General features: G+C 46.4%; 1 protein-coding gene across 1 annotated transcript in view; it reads right to left on the bottom strand.

Moving 5' to 3' along the window:
- Positions 1–12,332, bottom strand: part of LOC120060579 (liprin-alpha-3-like) — a 54,516-nt gene extending 42,184 nt beyond the window's left edge. Inside the window, exons 1-6 of the mRNA XM_039009951.1 lie at positions 12,009–12,332; positions 5,501–5,602; positions 4,798–4,962; positions 4,561–4,635; positions 4,385–4,444; positions 4,072–4,197 (exon numbers count right to left, since the gene is read on the bottom strand). Of these exons, the coding sequence (XP_038865879.1) occupies positions 4,072–4,197; positions 4,385–4,444; positions 4,561–4,635; positions 4,798–4,962; positions 5,501–5,602; positions 12,009–12,332 (852 nt within the window). The remainder of the gene's footprint in view (positions 1–4,071; positions 4,198–4,384; positions 4,445–4,560; positions 4,636–4,797; positions 4,963–5,500; positions 5,603–12,008) is intronic.
- Between the last annotated feature and the right edge of the window lie 10,205 nt (positions 12,333–22,537).

The raw sequence follows: 22,537 nt of genomic DNA on the forward strand, positions 1-22,537 counted from the left end.
TTTACTCTGTTCCATCTGACTGTGCAATCCACTGTCTCATCAGCCCAGCCAGGCAATTTATAAACTTGATCTCCACTATAAAAAACATCTAGACATTATCTCACATTTCTTTTAGACTAACATTTCGTTTTCAACAGCAGAGATTTGTATAAACCTTACGACATTTGCAACATTGTTTCAATATTAAAATATTCAACTGTCCCATAGTAATGAACGTGTAGGGATCGGGAGTCAGGACGAGAGAGAGGCAGGCAGCGTTTCTCAGACAGTCAATCATGAATCAGCTGGCATTTTTATGGATATATACAAAGAAATGTCAATTGAAGGGGCCTCCCGGGTGGCGCAGTGGTCTAGGGCACTGCATCGCAGTGCTAACTGCGCCACCAGAGTCTCTGGGTTCGCGCCCAGGCTCTGTCGCAGCCGGCCGCGACCGGGAGGTCCGTGGGGCGACGCACAATTGGGCTAGCGTCGTCCGGGTTAGGGAGGGTTTGGCCGGTAGGGATATCCTTGTCTCATCGCGCTCCAGCGACTCCTGTGGCGGGCCGGGCGCAGTGCGTGCTAACCAAGGGGGCCAGGTGCACGGTGTTTCCTCCGACACATTGGTGCGGCTGACTTCCGGGTTGGAGGCGCGCTGTGTTAAAGAAGCAGTGCGGCTTGGTTGGGTTGTGCTTCGGAGGACGCATGGCTTTCGACCTTCGTCTCTCCCGAGCCCGTACGGGAGTTGTAGCGATGAGACAAGATAGTAATTACTAGCGATTGGATACCACGAAAATTGGGGAGAAAAGGGGAGAAAATTATTTAAAAAAGAAATGTCAATTGAAAAAGGGTCAAACGAAACGAAGTGCAGCTAACTTGCGGTCTTTCCAGCTTTAGTTTGAAGTTATTGTGTTAGCTGTGTTGTTGGCTAACGTAAACTCACCCCATTCCGTACAAATGTGCGCAACCGCAACATTCAAACGAGGCTACAAAGAAAAGTAATGGGACTGTAGCGACTGTGTTGACTTCAAAATCGGGGGTGTGAACTACGTTTCTATTCAAGCGTTGATCGACATGGTAATGGATCTATAGTATTGGAGAAAAGTTGAAAAAACGGACCCTCCGTTACATCATGACGTGTCATGTCGTAATGTACAGCACGCATAAAGCAACTATTTCTGTCTTACAATCTCTCTCCACCAGGTGTAGCACTTCTCTCATCGTTTAAAAACAAGAAATGGACAGTGACGGGGGTAAGGGGGGATACCTAGTCATTTTTTGCGTCATCATTGCATGCTATCATCATTCTCAAAGCCGCTGTTTACAGCTAAGATCACTTTAGCACCGCCCTAAAAACCCGATTCAAATTCGACACAAACCTTCAAATAGGTATGTAATGACACATTATATAAACTCTTTATAGTGTTTTATTTACATTTTAGAGGCGATAAGGTGATAAGTTGGACAGATCGAGTGAAAAAAAGCAATTTTACCACACAACCTCTCTCCTTCTCACTATCACGCATTAGTTTCGCTTCCCCACCCGCCATTTTTAAAAAGACCCGACGGGGCTCATTGCCTGCTTGAATTATGCAGAAACGGGCAGCGTTTAGGTCATGTAATTGATAATGTTGGAAAGGGGAGCAATTGTGCTTTACAATGGTATTGACATTACAGTTGATCTGGAAGTATTACGTTTTTGGGGCGCTAAAATAAGGGCCATTGTACGGACCAAGGCGATGTACGAGTTTACGTGAGTTTACGTTAGCTCCTCTAAGTGTCCTAACAAGAGAGAAAATTTTCTATGCCAGGTGAAATCGTACCTCATTAACTCATTGTTATGATGTATCCAAATAAATGTCACAAGAAAACATCTTTAACAAATGCAGCTACTGTTGTTATTCTGTCCACACTGTTTGACATGACCGTAAGTTAGCCGTAGTTGGCTAGCTAGCAAGCAAAGCATAAGAACGTTGCCAGCCAGTATGGCAATAGAACATTTAGAACGAATGACTGGGTCGCGTCGATAGATACAGAACAAAAAGACTGAACTACTGGGTCCCGTCTCTGGCAACCGAACCAATAGAACGAACGACCAGCCGGCTTGGGTCGCAACCCTAGATTTCTTTCGGGACTATATCTTGTGGAAGGATGAAATAGTATGAATACATTCATCAAAATAACGTTTTTAATGAAAATATGTCAATTATTATTTGAATATGTTGGTAACCCGTTGTATAAAAGTGATAATGCCTCGAAGGGCATTATATATCATCCAAACACCGGCTTCTCTGGCATTATCACTTAAATAAACTACACTGTAAAACTTTTAATGTAAATTTACAGTAACATACTGGCAGCAATTGGCTGGTAAGTCACTTTAATTTATTTTACAGTACAGCTACTGTAATCCATTTTACGGTACCACAAATATGACTAATCTAATTTACAGTACCAATTACAATTACAGAATATTACTGTAATTACCCAGTGACATATTAACCAGTGGTCCAGTACTTCAGAAACGGCCGGCCTCCTGGGCTTTTCACGTACGACAGTGTCTAGGGTTAACCGAGAATGGTGTGACAAACAACAAGGGTGAAAACAGCTAACACGTGGGGCACAAATGGCACAGTACAACCAGAGAGTCAGAGTCAGAGCAGCTCACAGATCACTGCACCTGTACATAGCCCATCTGTAAACAGCCCATCTATCTACCTACCTCATCCCCATACTGTATTTATTTATTTATCTTGCTCCTTTGCACCCCAGTATCTCTACTTGCACATTCATCTTCTGCACATCTACCATTCCAGTGTTTAATTGCTATATTGTAATTACTTCGCCACCATGGCCTATTTATTGCCTTAACTTACCTCATTTGCACTCACTGTATATAGACGTTTTGTTTTCTTTGTTCTGATTATTGATTGTATGTTTATTTTATTCCATGTGTAACTCTGTGTTGCTGTATGTGTCGAATTGCTATGCTTTATCTTGGCCAGGTCGCAGTTGCAAATGAGAACTTGTTCTCAACTAGCCAACCTGGTTAAATAAAGGTGAAATATATATATTTTTTAAACAACCGTGGTGTGTAGAACAGCATCTCGGAATGCACAACTTGTCGGTTCTTGTCACGAATGGGCAACCGGGTTCCACTCCTATCAGCTAAAAACAGAAAGAAGCGGCTCCAGTGGGCACGCGATCACCAACACTGGATAATTGAGGAGTGGAAAAAATTGCCAGGTCTGACGAATCCAGGTTCCTGTTGTGTCATGCTGATGGCAGAGTCAGGATTTGGCGTAAGTCTATGGCCCCATCCGGCCTGGTGTCAACGGTACAAGCTGGTGGCGGTAATAGTGTGGGGAATGTTTTCCTGGAACACGTTAGGTCCCTTAATACCAATTCAGCAACGTTTCCATGCACCAAATAATTCAGGCTGTTCTGGAGGCAAAGGGGTGTCCGACTCAGTACTAGATGGTTTTACTTTCCAGCACACTAACTGATATTTTGTGTTTTATATCACTTGCACTCTGATCTGTTCCCTACATACATTTAATTGTTAGGGAACCACTACCACATATTAGCTAAATTTGTACAGCATTCTCACTAACAGGTGCAACAAATATAACCTCTTACAAGACACCGCTCAGAATATATTAATGAGACACTAGTGTAATGGTTTTCGTCGCTCATGGTTTTCGTCGCTCAAAAAATACAGTATGGTACTGTGTTCTGAATTACAGAAAATTACTAGCAGTGATATTCAGGACAAGGATTGAAGAAATCCTTAAAATACAGTATATTACTGTTTTCTGTTGGGGTACAGCATTCTCACGGATGCAACAAATATAGCCTCTTACAAGGCACTACTTAAAATACATTAATGAGCCAGAGACTCTTTCACCGCCCACAACATTTTCCCACAATGCGCCATAATTAATTCTGTAAAACACATTTACAGTATTTTACTGTGCATTTTAAAAATGTTTACTGTTGAAATTACAGAAACATCTTACAGTGTAGGAAATGCATACATGTACCAAAACATGTAGGGTAGGCTACATTCTCTCACTCTCTCGCTCTCTAACCCACCTGTCGACACATCAGGGCCAGTCTCTCTTTCAGCTGGGAGAGCTCAGCTCTTAGGCGCTCTATCTCCGTTTCTCTCTGTCTGTCAATCTCACCGTCCAATCCAGAAGACGGCCCATTGGGTAGGCGCTGATGTCACCGGCGACGATGGATTTCGAGAAAGGAGAGCGACGGGAAATGAGATCAATTAGACCCATGTTGAATATCAAAGAGACACATCATAATACCCATATACTATATACTGTAGTACTGTTATTAACGTTTGGACGCTAACAAACTTAAATACTGGAACCAACGTGCATAAATCCCGCCTTACATCTTTCCCGCCGTCCATCCCTTGTTGCCGTCTTTTAATTGGGTCTCTTAAAGAGATTACCTGCAAGAGCGGTAAATGTCAAAAAATAGAGTGAATGCATTTGCATCTTTCTTATTGTCAAGAAATTGAGATATAACGTGCTCTAATAAAACATGTGTATCCCGTATGGCTTTTACCTCTTGTGCTGTTGCTTGTAGTTGATCCTCCAAAAGAGTCACTCTCTCAAGGGCCACCCGGAGTCGCTCTCGAACCTTAGGGCCAAAAAATGAGAAACGAATGAGAAACGCTGAGAAATGTGTCTGTCTGGATCCCTTCATCAAAACAATAAAGCGACTGTTGAGAGGAAAGCTACAGTAGCTGCTTTTGAGTGGGATGGAGACCCAAAATGGGAGCCTGGTGGCCTGGTCGCCCACCTTCTCATCCAAAGCCTTGTGGTGTTCAAACAGGGACTTGAGGGCCTTGAGGACCTCCACTTCACTGGAGACCCCTGCTGGGGACTGGGCCTGTCTCTTCACCACCGTCATCCTCAGACTGCGCTCGTGACGGGACACAAGACACTCCAGGTGCTCTAGTAACAACTATATATGGGAAGGGAGAGGGAAAGATGGAAAGAGAGAGAAGGGGGGGAAGAGAGTAGGAGAAAGAGACAGCCAGAAAGAGGCATATAAAGAGATTGAGGGAGAGGTAGAGGGAGAAAGAGAGAGAGGCAGAAGAGTTAGCGACGCACGGAAGGTGATGGAGACGGGCAAAGGAAAGGAGAGAAAGACAGGCAGAGTAGGAGGTGGAGAAAAAGAGAGTGGAGAGGAAGAAGGAAAAAGGAGGACAGAGAAGGTAAGAGAGGCAGAGGAAGAGAGAGAGAGACAATGTGGCAGAATGACAGAGTTTAGAGGGAGTAGATAGGAGTGGAAGAGCATAAGGTAGCAGAAAGAGAAGGGGGAGAAACATGGAGAAAAAGGAGAGGGCAGAGGGACGGTGGGAGAAAATGTGAAAGTGTGTACTAGGGAGGAGAAGAGGGAGTAATAGAATGAATCAATATCACAACTACAATGGCTGAGAAAGAACAAACACAACTGCTGGGAAAGTGCTAAGGAGTAAAATGGCTGATAAACATCTTACACGTGTGTTGTTTCTCTCCGCCTTGAGCTCAGAAATCTCCTCTTCCCTCTCCAGTAGCTGCTCCCGGCAAACATTCAGCTCCTTAGTCAGCACAGCAAACTCCTGCAGAACCCCCAAGCAACATAACATTCATGAACAATATGGACGACTTGTAACATGCTCACATATACTCAATCAATGTAGACGCAATATTACAGGAAATATACTGTAATCAGCAAGGTGTGCAACCAACTCTGAAAACACACACACACACGTGCAGACATTGAAGCAGTAAGCAAGCATAATAATCATGTACTGATACACTGACACAGATTACGCTGCGGTGACACTATCAGGCTCAGAGCCGCCTATGTCAACTGGCCTTCAAGGATTAAATCACTGAGTTACACAATGATACTGCACTGAAAGGCACTGGAATGGCGAGAAACACAGCATTGATATGTCACTTACAATACTAACTGGAAACACTGTCAACAACAGTGTGAGTAAAATATCTTGCCATCAGAAGGTAACACAGCATGCAACACTTTTCTAATGATTCCTTATGATCCTTACCCTTCCAAAAAAAGTGAAAATGATCCCTATTATTTGGAAGAAAAAGGAAACGCCCAAATGAAGCTTGGTTTTGGCAGCACACGCTTTATAATGTTCATTTTGGAGGCACAAGCTTAGGACCTTTTCACTTGACTACCTTCAGACTGGATGACTACAGTGACAATGCGTATGCTGCAATGTAAGCGATAACAATTGCTGTCATCAACATGGCACAAAGAAACATGCAGCATGAAATGTAATGCAACAGCGATGGGAGTCAGAGATAAGAGAAGGAGAGTATACAGATGGTGACACAGTAGGATTGTTGGCACTGCTTTCTGGGGTTGGTCCTTATTTGGATAAGGGTCAGAATTTCACTTGGCATCTCTGCTCATTTATTTGTATTCCATCTCTCTCATTCTCACTGTCTGTGTGATCATTGAGAGACTTTGGGCTCCATTCAGAACTCTTATTTAAAGAGTAGCATACAAACATACCCTTTATCCCACGGTCCAATTAGTAGTTGTGTGCTATATACTGTACAGTTCACGTATGCTTTGTTTATTGTACAGAGTGTATGTTGTGTACTTGTATGTACACTTACTAGTTCTAATCTAAAATCACAGAATGGTACTGGGGTACCGTTCAAAAATCTTGTTTTCAGAATAAGCTGTGTGTGTGTGCAGTTGAGGCTCCGTAAACCAAGCATACATTTATTAAACTACATATTAATAAAAACAAAAACATAACATAAACTGTGGATGACTGTAGGATCAGGGCAACCATCTCTGGATTTCAGCTGAATGTCATTTTGAAGGGTGACAATTTCAGTTTCTGCTACAGTTGTGTCCAACTGAAAAAGTGATCCCATTTTGGAGGCAATGACTTCCACATTTATGTCTGTGCCAAACGGAACGCACATATAAGTGGCAATAGGCTCAAGTGATGCAAAATCAGTGAAACGACAAAACTCAGATAAGATGCTCTGGGCGTGCTCCACGTAAGGTGCACTGTCAAGCTGTGCTGTAGCCTTGCCCTGACGTTCAGGTTCTGAATGCATGTGTTGACAGAAGTGCAGGTCCTTACGTTGAAGCTTTCTTGTGAGCAGTTGTAGTTTGCATTTAATAGTGTTCACAGAGCTGATCATGTCGATGACATGTTTGCCTTTTCCTTGCAGCTCTACATTCAATTCATTAAGCATATAAGTTAGGTCAGTGAGAAAAGCTAAATACAGGAGCCACTGTGTGTCTTCTAGCAGTGCATATTCTGCATATTTGGAGACCTTGAGAAACTCCTTGATTTCAGGCAACAACTCACTGAATCTCCCTAAAAATGTCCTTCGGCTCAGCCACCGCACATCCGTGTGCAGCAGCAGGTCTGTGTGCTCCGCTTCAGTCTCTTCTAAGTGAGCACGAAATAGCCTCCGCTGTAGGCTTCTTGCTCTAATAGAACACACAATCTTCATTGCAACATCCATCACCTCTTTCATGTTTAACATCTTCCCGCACAAAGCTTGCTGATGAATTACGCAGTGATAACTAAACTCAGCAAAACAATAAACGTCCTCTCACTGTCAACTGTGTTTATTTTCAGCAAACTTAACATGTGTAAATATTTGTATGAACATAACAAGATTCAACAACTGAGACATAAACTGAACAAGTTCCACAGACATTTGACAAACAGAAATGGAATAATGTGTCACTGAACAAAGGGGGGGTCAAAATCAAAAGTAACAGTCAGTATCTGGTGTGGCCACCAGCTGCATTAAGTACTGCAGTGCATCTCCTCCTCATGGACTGCACCAGATTTGCCAGTTCTTGCTGTGAGGTGTTACCCCACTCTTCCACCAAGGCACCTGCAAGTTCCTGGACATTTCTGGGGGGAATGGCACTAGACCTCACCCTCCGATCCAACAGGTCGCAGATGTGCTCAATGGGATTGAGATCCGGGCTCTTCGCTGGCCATGGCAGAACACTGATATTCCTGTCTTGCAGGTAATCACGCACACAACGAGCAGTATGGCTGGTGGTATTGCCATGTTGGAGGGTCATGTCAGGATGAGCTTTCAGGTAGGGTACCACATGAGGGAGGAGCATGTCTTCCCTGTAACGCACAGCATTGATATTACCTGCAATGACAACAAGCTCAGTCCGATGATGCTGTGACACACCGCCCCAGACCATGACGGACCCTCCACCTTCAAATTGATCCCACTCCAGAGTACAGGCCTCGGTGTAATGCTCATTCCTTCGATGATAAACGCAAATCCAACCATCACCCCTGGTGAGACAAAACCGCGACTCGTCAGTGAAGAGCACTTTTTGCCAGTCCTGTCTGGTCCAGCGACAGTGGGTTTGTGCCCATAGGTGACGTTGTTGCCGGTGATGTCTGTTGAGGACCTGCCTTACAACAGGCCTACAAGCCCTCAGTCCAGCCTCTCTCAGCCTATTGCGGACAGTCTGAACACTGATGGAGGGATTGTGCGTTCCTGGTGTAACACGGGCAGTTGTTGTTGCCATCCTGTACCTGTCCCGCAGGTGTGATGTTCGGATGTACCGATCCTGTGCAGGTGTTGTTACACGTGGTCTGCCACTGCGCGGACGATCAGCTGTCCGTCCTGTCTCCCTGTAGCGCTGTCTTAGGCGTCAATTTATTGCCCTGGCCACATCCGCAGTCCTCATGCCTCCTTGCAGCATGCCTAAGGCACGTTCACGCAGATGAGCAGGGACCCTGGGCATCTTTCTTTTGGTGTTTTTCAGAGTCAGTAGAAAGGCCTCTTTAGTGTCCTAAGTTTTCATAACTGTGACCTTAATTGCATACCATCTGTAAGCTGTTAGTGTCTTAACGACGGTTCCACAGGTGCATGTTCATTAATGTTTATGGTTCATTGAACAAGCATGTGAAACAGTGTAGGGCACAACTTAAGATCTGTGAAGTTATTTGGATTTTACAAATTATCTTTGAAAGACAGGGTCCTGAAAAAGGGACGTTTCTTATTTTGCTTAGTTTAAGATAATAAGATGCTATGGTTCCCTGGCCTGTGAAAATTGACTGCTGCGCTGCCAGTAGATTTTTTTGTTCTTGTACCTGTCACGATCGTTATAAGAAGTGGACCAAGATGTAGCGTGGTATGTTTCCATCCTTTTATTTGGAAGAGAAACTTAAAGAACAAAAACAATAAAGCAAACAAACGAAACGTGAAGCTCAGAGTAGTGCTCACAGGCAACTATACCTAGACAAGATCCCACAAAGCACAATGGGGAAATGGCTACCTAAATATGATCCCCAATCAGAGACCACGATAAACAGCTGCCTCTGATTGGGAACCATACCAGGCCAACATAGACATATAATTCCCCTAGATAACCCACCCTTAATCACACCCTGACCTAACCAACACAGAAAATAAACAGCTCTCTATGGTCAGGGCGTGACAGTACATTTCTTCTTCGTAATTCAGTCTTTGCTGGAAAATCTCTTTCCTGGTTTTTGTGTGTAGTTTTAAAATGTTGTTCTATGTTACCGTTCTTTGGGATAGTGATGCTATTATGGCAGATGAGGCATACACATTTTGAGTTTTACGGACAAAAAAATAATCCTCCTCCCATTCCTTGTGGAAATGATACGTTTTCAGATTTTTTGTATCCTTCCCTTCACTCATTATTGCTGCTGTCGACCACACAACTTAAGAACAATTTAAGAACGAATCTGTCTACAGTCGTGGCCAAAAGTTTTGAGAATGACACAAATATTAATTTCCACAAAGTTTGCTGCTTCAGTGTCTTTAGATATTTTTGTCAGATGTTACTATGGAATACTGAAGTATAATTACAAGCATTGCATAAGTGTCAAAGGCTTTTATTGACAATTACATGAAGTTGGTGCAAAGAGTCAATATTTGCAGTGTTGACCCTTCTTTTTCAAGACCTCTGCAATCCGCCCTGGCAGGCTGTCAATTAACTTCTGGGCCACATCCTGACTGATGGCAGCCCATTCTTGCATAATCAATGTTTGGAGTTTGTCAGAATATGTGGGTTTTTGTTTGTCCACCCGCCTCTTGAGGATTGACCACAAGTTCTCAATGGGATTAAGGTCTGGGGAGTTTCCTGGCCATGGACCCAAAATCTCGATGTTTTGTTCCCCGAGACATTTAGTTATCACTTTTGCCTTATGGCAAGGTGCTCCATGATGCTGGAAAAGGCATTGTTTGCCACCAAACTGTTCCTGGGTGGTTGGGAGAAGTTGCTCTGGAAGGATGTGTTGGTACCATTCTTTATTCATGGCTGTGTTCTTAGGCAAAATTGTGAGTGAGCCCACTCCCTTGGCTGAGAAGCAACCCCACACATGAATGGTCTCAGGATGCTTTACTGTTGGCATGACACAGGACTGATGGTAGCGCTCACCTTGTCTTCTCCGGACAAGCTTTTTTCCGGATGACCCAAACAACAGAGAAAATGACTTTACCCCAGTCCTCAGCAGTCCAATCCCTGTAACTTTTGCAGAATATCAGTCAGTCCCTGATGCTTTTCCTGGAGAGAAGTGGCTTCTTTGCTGCCCTTCTTGACATCCTCCAAAAGTCTTTGCCTCACAGTGCGTGCAGAAGCACTCACACCTGCCTGCTGCCATTCCTAAGCAAGCTCTATACTGGTGGTGCCCTGATCCCGCAGCTGAATCAACTTTAGGAGACGGTCCTGGCGCTTGCTGGACTTTCTTGGGTGCCCTGAAGCCTTCTTCACAACAACTGAACCGCTCTCCTTGAAGTTCTTGATGATCCGATAAATGGTTGATTTAGGTGCAATCTTACTGGCAGCAATATCCTTGCCTGTGAAGCCCTTTTTGTTTAAAGCAATGATGACGGCACGTGTTTCCTTGCAGGTAACCATGGTTGACAGAGGAAGAACAATTATTCCAAGCACCACCCTCCTTTTGAAGCTTCCAGTCTGTTATTTGAACTCAATCAGCATGACAGAGTGATCTCCAGCCTTGTCCTCGTCAACACTCACACCTGTGTTAACGAGAGAATCACTGACATGATGTCTGCTGGTCCTTTTGTGGCAGGGCTGAAATGCAGTGGAAATGTTTTTGGGGATACAGTTCATTTGCATGGCAAAGAGGGACTTTGCAATTAATTGCAATTCATCTGATCCCTCTTCATAACATTCTGGAGTATATGCAAATTGCCATCATACAAATTGAGGCAGCAGACTTTGTGAAAATTCATATTTGTGTCATTCTCAAAACGTTTGACCACGACTGTACAAAGTTAGTATATATGCCCACTGAAGTAGATTAGCCTTCACCTACTGTGGCCATGAAGGTCAATCTAATGAAAAATATGAACACAGTACTACTGTATAATGTCCTATCAGATCCATAGGCTATTACACCTATTACCAATGACTGTATGGTAATTACAGTGCTAAAAACAAACAAATGTTTCCCTCAATCTGAGATGAAAAATAGCTAAAAGAAAATGCCAACAGTAAGGGAGCAAAAAGACAAAAGGGAACACAAGCACAAATCCTCTCCATGTGTTAGTACAATACCGGTTATTTTAAAGAGGCAGGACTGGAATTAATTGATGTCCCTCTCTACACTTGAAAGTTTTTCTCTATATGGGGGAGCACACTGATCTGCCACTGCAGGGATTTATTGTGAGCCAGCTTTGCTCTGCAACTGACGCATACACAGACAAGCATGCGCATGCATGAACACACGCGCACACATATGCAGTCGCACACACGCACCACACACAAACACACACACGCACGCACAAACACACAAATACACACTCAGACATGCCAATCACACCCACATACTCACTCACATGAAAATACATTGACTGTACCCCCACTCATACATACTGTACCCCCCCACGCACGCACGCACGCACGCACGCACACGCGCACACACACACACACACACACACACACACACACACACACACAGACACACACACACACTACTATACCTGTGGCAGGGCGATGGACAACTGTCTGGAGAGGGAGTCCTTCTCATGGCCTAGCTCTCTGAGGCGTAGCTGGGCCGTCCCAAGGCTGTCCTGGGTCTCCTTCAGGCTCTCCAGCAGCCTCTCCCTCTCGGTCAGCATGTTGACCATCAGGGACTCCAGGTTCCCTGTGCTGCCTCCCTCATCACCCCCACCCCTTGATTCTCCTCGGCCACCGTAGCCCCCTCCCTCAATGGCCCCACCAGGGCCCCCAGCCCCGACCCCAGGAGAGGAGGGGCCTCCACCGCGCCCGTCCTCCGAAATGGTGGGCATCACTTCGCACATCATCATGAGACTGGAGAGTGTGTGGCGGGTTCTGAGAGAAAACGTCTATGTTGGGAGTTTGTGTTTACCCAAAAGCCCTGTGTGCAGGTGGGTCAAAGTGTGTGTACGTGTGATTCGTTGACAGAATGTATTTTACTTGAACGAGATCTTCTGTTTGAGTCTGTTCATGTCTGACTGAAATGACACTGTATAAAAAAGATAAATTGTTCCTTTTTTCTTTGTAAAAAATAGCTTTTAATCATGTTTGACGCTTCCATTTCACTCCTTCTGATTCCATCTATTGCATTACTTCTTCTCTCCAAAACAACACTAACAAATAGGCCTAGTGCACTTTTCTCTCTCGCTGCTTTTTTCTTACTGTGCAACAACCTGGGTTTTGTTTACCAGGAAGGAACTATGTCAGGGTTCCCCAACTGGCGGCCTGTGGGGCCGGGACAAATTTGGCCCTCTGGTGATATTTTTGGGCCCCTGCAAGATTGCCGAGCAAAGAAAATAGTTATTTCTTTCTTTTTGGACATAAATGACTGTAAAATCACCAGCAAATCAGCTACAAGTGATTTTAATTTTGAAAATCTGTTCCAAAGTATTCTCACGCATAATAGAGAGCTATATGTGATCATATACAAATGTAAGAAAGATTTGAAATTATTATGTTTTAGTCAAATGTTATATCTGTTTGGGCTTCGTGCGGTCAGTTCCGGCCCCCTGACCATCCACTCAAGAAAAAATCAGCCCGCGGTTGAATCTAGTTGATAATCCCTGATCTATGTGCTCTTGAATGACCGAAGGAGGAAGTATCTCTGTGAAACTGGGCTGTGGTGGGAGTCTAGCATTGGCTGAGGAAAGGGAGGGGAGGAATGGATAGTGGAAGGCCCACCTTCCGACTGGATCCACAGGTTGGGTCTTCACAACACCCGGAGCGATAGCTGAAAGAAATAAAGATAGACAAAGCGTCATACTAGGCCCACCTCAGTTAATGCACTGTATACAACATAGGAAAAGACAAGCTAGGCCAGTACTACAACTACTTACTGTAAGACAATTCCACAACATAAACCTGTACTGTAACTTGATGTACTGTAAGTGTAGTAATCTCAAGCATCTCGCAAACATGGACAAATAATGATACGAAATATGTAATGAAATATAGGTGCGGGACCTGGGTCGTGTTCAGCAGGGCACGTGTTTGCAAATGTTTTACACTGGAAAACAAAACGATCTGTGTTCTTATTGGTAGTACCTCCCCATTTCTACATGTTTTCTCCCTACTAAACATGACCCAGATATTGACCACATCTAGTGTGTTATACATATTAGTGTATTCTCTGTGATTAAACAAACAAAGCGTGTGCAAGGCACCAATACAGCACTAATGCACCTGATTCAGCTAATCATGTTTTGAAAAAATTGCTGATTATTTGATTCAATCCTGGTCCTGGGGAGACACGGGGTGTGCAGGCTTTTGAGACCACGCAGACCTATGTAACCTAATCTAAATGCTGAAGACATGCCCAGTTCCAGACCCTCACCTCTCCAGATTGGGGAGCAGACCGGCACATAGTGGCTCTGTAGTCTTTTCGAGAGAGACTACTAGTGGTACAGTAACAACAACGGGCTGCGCGGGAAGACTACAACTCCCAGCCTGTGTCCCAATACTTTACACACCCTTCCTTCCCTTATATTTATCTAATGATCACAGATCAATAAGGTGACTGGATGAAAAAGCTTGTTTCCCACACCTGTCCAGTTTAGGTTTGTGAACAGAGAGGATAGGCCTAAAATAGAGATCTAAGGAAAGATCAGTGTTTTTCTTCAAGCCTGGTCCTGGGCACCCACAGGCTGTGCAGGCATTTGTCCCTGCCCCTTGTTAACACATAATTCATTTAATAAATTGGGGTCTGGAAACTGGTGTGTTAGTGCTGAAATAGATGTAAAGCCTGCACACCCTGTGAGTCCCCAGTCAGGACCAGTAAGGAATAACACTGGTCTAGGACCATTGTTACATTTTATTACATGATGTGGTGGCTGTAGATAGGGCAAGTCAGGCCATCAGAACCATGAGTCAGTCTGGGTAACCACTATAGCATTCCCTCCATGACCTGCCAGGAAGAGGATGTCTGGCAAACTGTAACCCACCCAGCACCTACTGCACCTGGGTTACTCCTGCTGCTATATCAGCATCTTCCATCTCATCCAGGAGAGGTAAGGAGGACCACCAAGGCTGTCTCTCATGCCATCCTTCTACTGGTACGGGCAGTGGTCTCCAACCCTGGTCCTGAAGAGCTACTCGGTGTGCAGGCTTTTGTTCCAGCCCAGCACTGACACACCTGATTCAGCTCTGAGGTAGGGGTACTTAGTGATGGCCAGTGCACTGCCTGTACAGGGGACTAGAGAGACAGAGGACTAGAGATATTTACAGAGACACATTCAAAAGCAATGCAGAACACTGCCATATGATGAAAGCACAAACAGACTGGACAACCAGGCAATGTGACCATTTGGCCCCTGCACTTCAGGACAAGTACTAGATGTGGCCCAAGCCTTTCCACAAAATATAATACCAATAGTAATGTAGTAGTATTTTCATTATCTTTGTGAGGTAGGCTATTCAAACATGTTAATGGCAATTACAAACAGTTGACACGAGGATACAAAAGCGACAAACCTCTCAAGACAAGCAAAGTCCCAAATGATGGACAAATTATTATATAGAGTCAAAGATGATTGGGCTTGTGATAAGATATTCCATAATTTTTCATGGCAAGAATAGGACTATAGGGGCAGCTGATTTTAAGCGTACTCAGCTTATGAATGCTAGTTGGTCATCTAGCACCACGTCTTCTTTGCACCTGACACACTGACTAATACTGCATCATTGAACAGCTACAAAATTATCTCTGTATACAATTTATCATCATACTTGCCATCACCCTCATCATCTCTGTCAACACCCTATAGCTGTCACATTCCTAACATGGTTGTGGTTGTTCTTTCCAGCCCAGAGTAGTAGGCCATCTCATGGTTGCTCTCTATATGGCCAATTAGGAGCAGGCCTCAATCTTGTACAGTATTAGGTTACTAAAATAGCAGCTATCCACGAATGGGGGACTACTAAGGAAAATATGAAACGTTTGAGAGAGAGAGAGAGAGAGAGAGAGAGAGAGAGAGAGAGAGAGAGAGAGAGAGCGATTGACGAGGAAGGAAGGAGCAAGGCAGCCTACACAGCGCTGTTCACCAGACATTGGGGGGGAGAGGGGAGTGTGGCCAAGCCTTTCGCTATTACCGACATTGGAAGAAAGTGGGGCATGATCTGTTCACCATAAATGTTGTCTTATATAGCCTACTCAGCATTTACGCACACATTAAATTATTTACTTGACATTTTTACACATTAATGATGACTGAGACAGTGGCGGTTTGTCCTGTGCCACATTATTCACAATAGCAAACACAACTAGCCTATTTAAATCCATCTCATATCACGAAACGCATCATTGAAGTCAATAACTGATTGTCGGCAGCTGGGCAGAGTGAGACAGAATCAAAGGAAGGAAAGACAATCAAACATGTTTTTAATCGCATCCCCAACAGTGTTTCAGTGCTGAAAATGAGGCGTTTGGAGATGACAGCTATAGACTACTTCCATGTTTTAATGTATGGAAAGAAAAATATAATTTGATAAAACACACACACACAGCCCCACACAACTACAGACATTCCTGAATGTTCATAAAAACATCCACAGTTTGCAGGAAGATATCTCGATGGTTAACGCTCATCATGCCATAGGATATAGGCTACTCATTTTATGGAGAACAGCACGTCAGAAATACACTGAACGGGATCCAAAATACATGTCACGCATTTGATACAATTTACTCCAGAGACAAACGAGAGAAAAGCACTAAAATAATGCGTATTCTTGGAAATCGTTGCTTAATAACGGTAGTTTATATGCTAGTGTATTAGTTTATTATAGGCTTATAAGAACTTGGCAATGCATAGGCTACATATAACGTTATTTGTAGGCTACATTCTATCTCTCTCGTGAGCGCCCTAAATACATCGATGTGTGTGTTGCTAACGTGTGTTGCTAACGCACCTGTAGGTTAAGTACAGTACAGGTGCCTCGTTTATTTTTATTGCATCGTTTATTGTATGTATTTACCTCCCTCCTATATTCCCCTCCCTTCCTGACAACACAATAAACATAGGCTAACTGGTTATCGGGCCACACACAAACGCACACATTTTCACAGACTCTTCTCGTTTCATGCCATAAGAAAATGGGTTGGGAGGGGCGGTGGAAGTTACATCCTTACCACAGTCATCGCGCGATGCTCATACTGTCCAAATCTGACGTTAAATATGTCTCGGACACATCTCCGCGGATTATGCCTCCGTGCCTGTGCTGCTTTCAAATACCCAGATATATGGTTCCCCCTGTCTCTCTCCTTTGCACATGTAAACGGCATAAGGGAGCGGGGAGCGGCGCTACACCACCTTACCATAGCCTCCCCCTCTTTCGGATTGGAAGGCAATAGGTCTTAAAGAAACATCCTCTCAACATTCTCCACATCTCTCTGTGATTTCCGCGCGCGCGCGCGCACACACACACACACACACACACACACACACACACAAAACACACACACTGAGGCCAAACAAACACCTGATTTAATTACAAGTCCCCCTGACTGCAGCGTACGATACCCCCTGACTGCGGCGTGCGATTCCCCCTGACTGCGGCGTGCGATTCCCCCTGACTGCGGCGTGCGAGTCCCCCTGACTGCGGCGTGCGATTCCCCCTGACTACGGCGTGCGAGTCCCCCTGACTGCGGCGTGCGATTCCCCCTGACTGCGGCTTGCGATTCCCCTGACTGCGGCTTGCGATTCCCCCTGACTGCGGCGTGCGATTCCCCCTGACTGCGGCGTGCGATTCCCCCTGACTGCGGCTTGCGATTCCCCCTGACTGCGGCGTGCGATTCCCCCTGACTGCGGTGTGCGATTCCCCCTGACTGCGGCATGCGAGTCCCCCTGACTGCGGCGTGCGATTCCCCCTGACTGCGGAGTGCGATTCCCCCTGACTGCGGCGTGCGATTCCCCCTGACTGTGGCGTGCGATTCCCCCTGACTGCGGCGTGCGATTCCCCCTGACTGTGGAGTGCGATTGTCACGTTCTTTCAAAATTGAACCCAGAAGCAGACCAGGACAAGGAGCGTAGGAAGAAGGTGAGTATTTATTTACAAGTAAATGTGAATGGGTAGATATATCCAGGTGGCGTAGCGGGCAGCGGTGGTGAATTGATGGGAGTAAATAGGTGAATCCAATGGAGTAGCGGAATCCTCCGTCGACCAGGCGTGAATGGGGTGAATGATCCGGGTGAGTAACTGAAGGCAAAACAAACGGAGGTAAGTTCAAGGCAAGCAATACGTAAACAAAAATAACAAAACAAATACTATCCAACTGGAGTCTGATACTATGGCACAACATACTGTTCATGGCTAACGATCCGGCAGGGAATGGAAGTCAGGTCAGAGCTTTTTGAAGGGGAGAGATGATGATCAGGACAGGTGTGCAGATTACTGATGGGACACAGGTGCGGGTGAACATCAATCTCCCAACAAGCTAATTCGCCCGGCAACCAGACAGGGTGCGTTCCAGGACACCTGAAACACACTCCAGGACAGACACACAGGCAAACCCAGACTCAGGAAGCGGGATTCGTGACAGTACCCCCCCTCCGACGAACGCCACCGGGCGGACTACCTGGAGCGCCAGGGTGGAGGCGGTAGAAGTCACGAAGCAGGTCGTCATCCAGGATCTGACGCCGAGGAATCCAACTCCTCTCCTCTGGACCATATCCTTCCCAATCCACTAAATACTGGTACCCTCGACCCCGCCGTCTGGAGTCCATGATGCGGCGCACCGTGTAGACAGGACCACCTCCGATCATCCGAGGAGGAGGAGGACGAGGAGGAGGGGGCAACAGAGGACTGAGGTGAACCGGCTTGAGGCAGGAGACATGAAAGGTGGGATGTACTCTAAGAGTTGCAGGCAACTTGAGTCGAACCACAACAGGATTAATGATTCTCTCCACTACAAACGGACCAATGAACTTCGGTGACAACTTTCTCGACTCAGTCCGAAGAGGAAGATCCCGTGTAGCCAACCAAACCTTATCTCCGACCGTATAAGCTGGGGCAGGAATACGGCGACGATTCGCCTGGATCTGATACCGGTCAGACACTCTAAGGAGAGCCTTCCTGGCCCGATGCCAGGTCCGGTGGCAACGACGAATGTGGGTCTGGACAGAGGGAACCGAGAGATCCCTTTCCTGAGAAGGAAACAAAGGAGGTTGGTAACCGTACAGGCATTGGAAGGGGGACATCCCAGTGGCAGATGACGGAAGGGTATTATGGGCATACTCGACCCAGGGTAATTGAGATGACCAAGAGGTAGGATCAGAGGAGACAAGACAACGCAGCGTGGACTCCATCTTCTGGTTGGCTCTCTCCGCCTGACCATTAGATTGTGGATGAAATCCAGAAGTGAGACTGACTGTAGCTCCAATGGCCAAACAGAAAGATCTCCAGACAGCAGAGGTAAACTGAGGACCACGGTCAGAAACAATGTCACTGGGCAATCCGTGGACCCTGAAAACCTCCCTAACCAAGATCTCAGACGTCTCCGTAGCCGATGGAAGCTTGGAGAGAGGGACAAAATGAGCAAACTTGCTGAATCTGTCCACAATGGTCAGAATGACCGTGTTCCCAACAGAAGGGGGCAATCCTGTGACAAAATCCAGGGCCAGATGCGACCAAGGTCGCCGAGGAATAGGTAGGGGGTGAAGAAGCCCAGAGCTGGGCCGATTGGTACTTTTGTTCTGAGCACAAACAGGACATGCGGCAACAAACCTCCGGGTATCTTCTCCCATGGCAGGCCACCAAAATCGTCTGCGCAGTAGCGACATAGTCCGAGCAACGCCAGGGTGACAAGCTATCTTGCTGGCGTGGGACCACTGAAGAACAGCAGAACGGACCGACTCAGGCACGAACAACCGACCGGGTGGACCGTTACCAGGGCCGGGCTGCGTCCGAAGGGCCGCCATCACATCCTCCTCAATCCTCCATGTAACGGTTCCCACGACAACATTCTGGGGAAGAATCGTCTCAGTCTTGGCCCCACTCTCCTCCGTCTTAGAGAACATCCGGGACAGGGCGTCCGCCTTCCCGTTCTTCGACCCAGGTCGGAACGTCAGGGAAAAATTGAAGCGTCCAAAAAACAACGCCCACCTGGCCTGACGGGCGTTGAGACGTTTAGCCGATTGCACGTAAGCCAGATTCTTGTGGTCAGTCCAGACCACAAACGGTTGCTCCGCTCCCTCCAACCAGTGACGCCACTCCTCCAAGGCAAGCTTCACAGCGAGAAGCTCCCGGTTACCCACATCGTAGTTTCTTTCAGCTGGAGAAAGACGACAAGAGTAGAAAGCGCAGGGATGGAGTTTACCGTCAGTGGAGCTACGCTGGGACAGGATGGCGCCCACCCCCACATCAGACGCGTCCACTTCAACAACAAACTGACGGGAAGTGTCAGGTTGAGAGAGAATCGGGGCGTTGGTGAATCGGCTCTTCAAGTCCAGAAATGCTCGGTCTGCCTCAGGAGTCCAACAGAAATTTCTGGTGCAAGACGTCAGGGCAGTTAAAGGGGCGGCCACCCGGCTGTAATCACGGATAAACCTCCGATAGAAGTTCGCAAACCCCAGAAATCTCTGGAGCTGCAATCTCGTACCGGGCTGGACCCAATCCCGAACCGCCCGAACCTTCTCTTGGTCCATCTTGATCTCTCCCCTGGATATGATGTACCCGAGAAATGACGTCGTGTGGGCGTGAAAATCACACTTCTCAGCCTTCACGAACAGACGGTTCTCCAATAACCGCTGCAGGACCTGCTTGACATGCAGAACGTGGCTAGAAAGCTCCTTCGAGAAGATGAGGATATCATCCAGGTAAACGAACACAAAAATTCCAATCATATCTCTCAGAACGTCATTTACCATACTTTGGAACACAGCCGGAGCGTTGGTCAGTCCAAACGGCATCACTTGGTACTCAAAATGTCCCATCGGAGTATTGAACCCAGTCAACCACTCGTCCCCCTCTTTGATCCGAACCAAATGATACGCATTACGTAAATCAAGCTTCGTAAACACCGTAGCACCCTGTAAGGAATCGAAAGCCGAGCTCATCAAGGGAAGGGGATACTTGTTCTTGACCGTAATATCATTCAACCCCCGATAATCAATACACGGTCGAAGAGAGCCATCCTTCTTGCTCACAAAAAAAAATCCTGCTCCCAGAGGTGATGACGAGGGCCGAATGAGACCTGCAGCTAGAGACTCCTTGATGTAGGTCTCCAAGGCCTCACGTTCAGGTCGAGAGATACTGTATAACCGTCCCTTGGGAAAGGCAGCTCCAGGAAACAGATTAATCGCACAGTCATAAGGTCGGTGGGGAGGAAGGGACAGAGCCTTCTGTTTACTGAATACTTCACCCAACTCGTGATATGTTTCTGGAACCAGAGACAAATCAGGAGGAGCAGAGTCACTGACCTGACTGGAAACAGCAGGAGAACAGGCAGTCCTAAGGCAGTTAGCATGACACTCAATGCTCCAACTAGTTACCTTACCCGTCACCCAATCAAACGAGGGATTGTGTTCCTTCAGCCAGGGGTAACCAAGAACCAGAGGAACATGGGGCGAGGACAGAATGAGGAAGGAGATCAACTCTGAATGATTCCCCGACACCAACATCTTAACCGGTTCAGTCCTCATAGTGATCCGTGCCAGACTACTCCCGTTCAGAGTGGTTGCTTCAATGGCTTCCGGCAATTGCTCCTTGGAAAGCCCCAGCTGTTCCACCAAGTCGGCATCAATAAAGCTGCCATCGGCACCTGAATCGATAAGAGCGTTCATCTCTAATCTCTGATCCTTATTCATAAGGGTCGCAGGAAAACGGGGTCTGACAGGATCCTTGAGAGATTGAAACTGGCTCGCTAAAATTCCTCCCAAAACTAGCGAGCCGGGCAGTTTAACGGGCGCTGTGGACAAGCGGAGATGTAATGTCCCGAGCTACCACAGTAGAAACAGCTGTTGGTCTTACGTCTACGTTGGCGCTCCTCCTTAGTTAGCCCGTGTCGCCCCACTTGCATTGGTTCAGAATCTGGTGGCAAGACCCCTCCACTAATACCGTGTGGGGAATAACGATCAATACTTTCTGGTTCACTTCCTGAACCGAATGGTAACCGAGTGGCTGATTGATTGGATGGGCCCCACTGCTTCTCCCTCCTTCTCTCTCGGACTCTATTATCTACCCGAATAGATAAAGTGACCAAGCTGTCTAGGTCACTAGGCTCTGGATAAGATATCAGCTCGTCCTTAAGTTCCTCCGACAACCCCTTGTAAAAAACCGCTTGTAGTGACTCCTCATTCCAACCACTCTCCACCGCCAATGTCCTGAACTCGATCATAAAATCTGCCACACTGCGAGCTCCTTGGCGAAGAGAGAACAAACGTTTAGCTGCGTCCTTACCTCGGACTGGATGATCAAAAAGCTTTCTCATCTCTCCCGTGAACTCCTGATATGAAGCCGTGCAGGTTCCCTGTCGTTCCCAAATGGCTGAAGCCCATTCCAGAGCTCTTCCACGCAGCAGTTCAATAACAAAGGCTATCCTAGCCTTGTCCGTGGCGTAAGAATGGGGCTGCAGATCAAACACTAACCCACACTGCATAAGAAACGAACGGCATCTTCCCAAATCCCCTTCATATTTATCAGGCGTCGGTACCTTGGGTTCACGGAAGGAAACCGCTCCAGACCCGGCAGGTGAGATGGGTGAAACAGGTGGTGAATGAATCGCCGGCAAACTGAGCTGATCCTGGATTTGTGTCAAGCTAGCAGATAAGTTCTGGATTGAACTCGCTATCTCCTGTAGCGCCGTATTGTGTTGTCCCAATGTCTTCCCCTGCTGGGTAATGGCATGGCAAACGGAGTCCAGGTCCGCTGGGTTCATCCTTGGCCGGATCGTTCTGTCACGTTCTTTCAAAATTGAACCCAGAAGCAGACCAGGACAAGGAGCGTAGGAAGAAGGTGAGTATTTATTTACAAGTAAATGTGAATGGGTAGATATATCCAGGTGGCGTAGCGGGCAGCG

The sequence above is a fragment of the Salvelinus namaycush genome, chromosome 16 (genome assembly GCF_016432855.1).
Source record: "Salvelinus namaycush isolate Seneca chromosome 16, SaNama_1.0, whole genome shotgun sequence".
Taxonomy (NCBI): domain Eukaryota; kingdom Metazoa; phylum Chordata; class Actinopteri; order Salmoniformes; family Salmonidae; genus Salvelinus; species Salvelinus namaycush.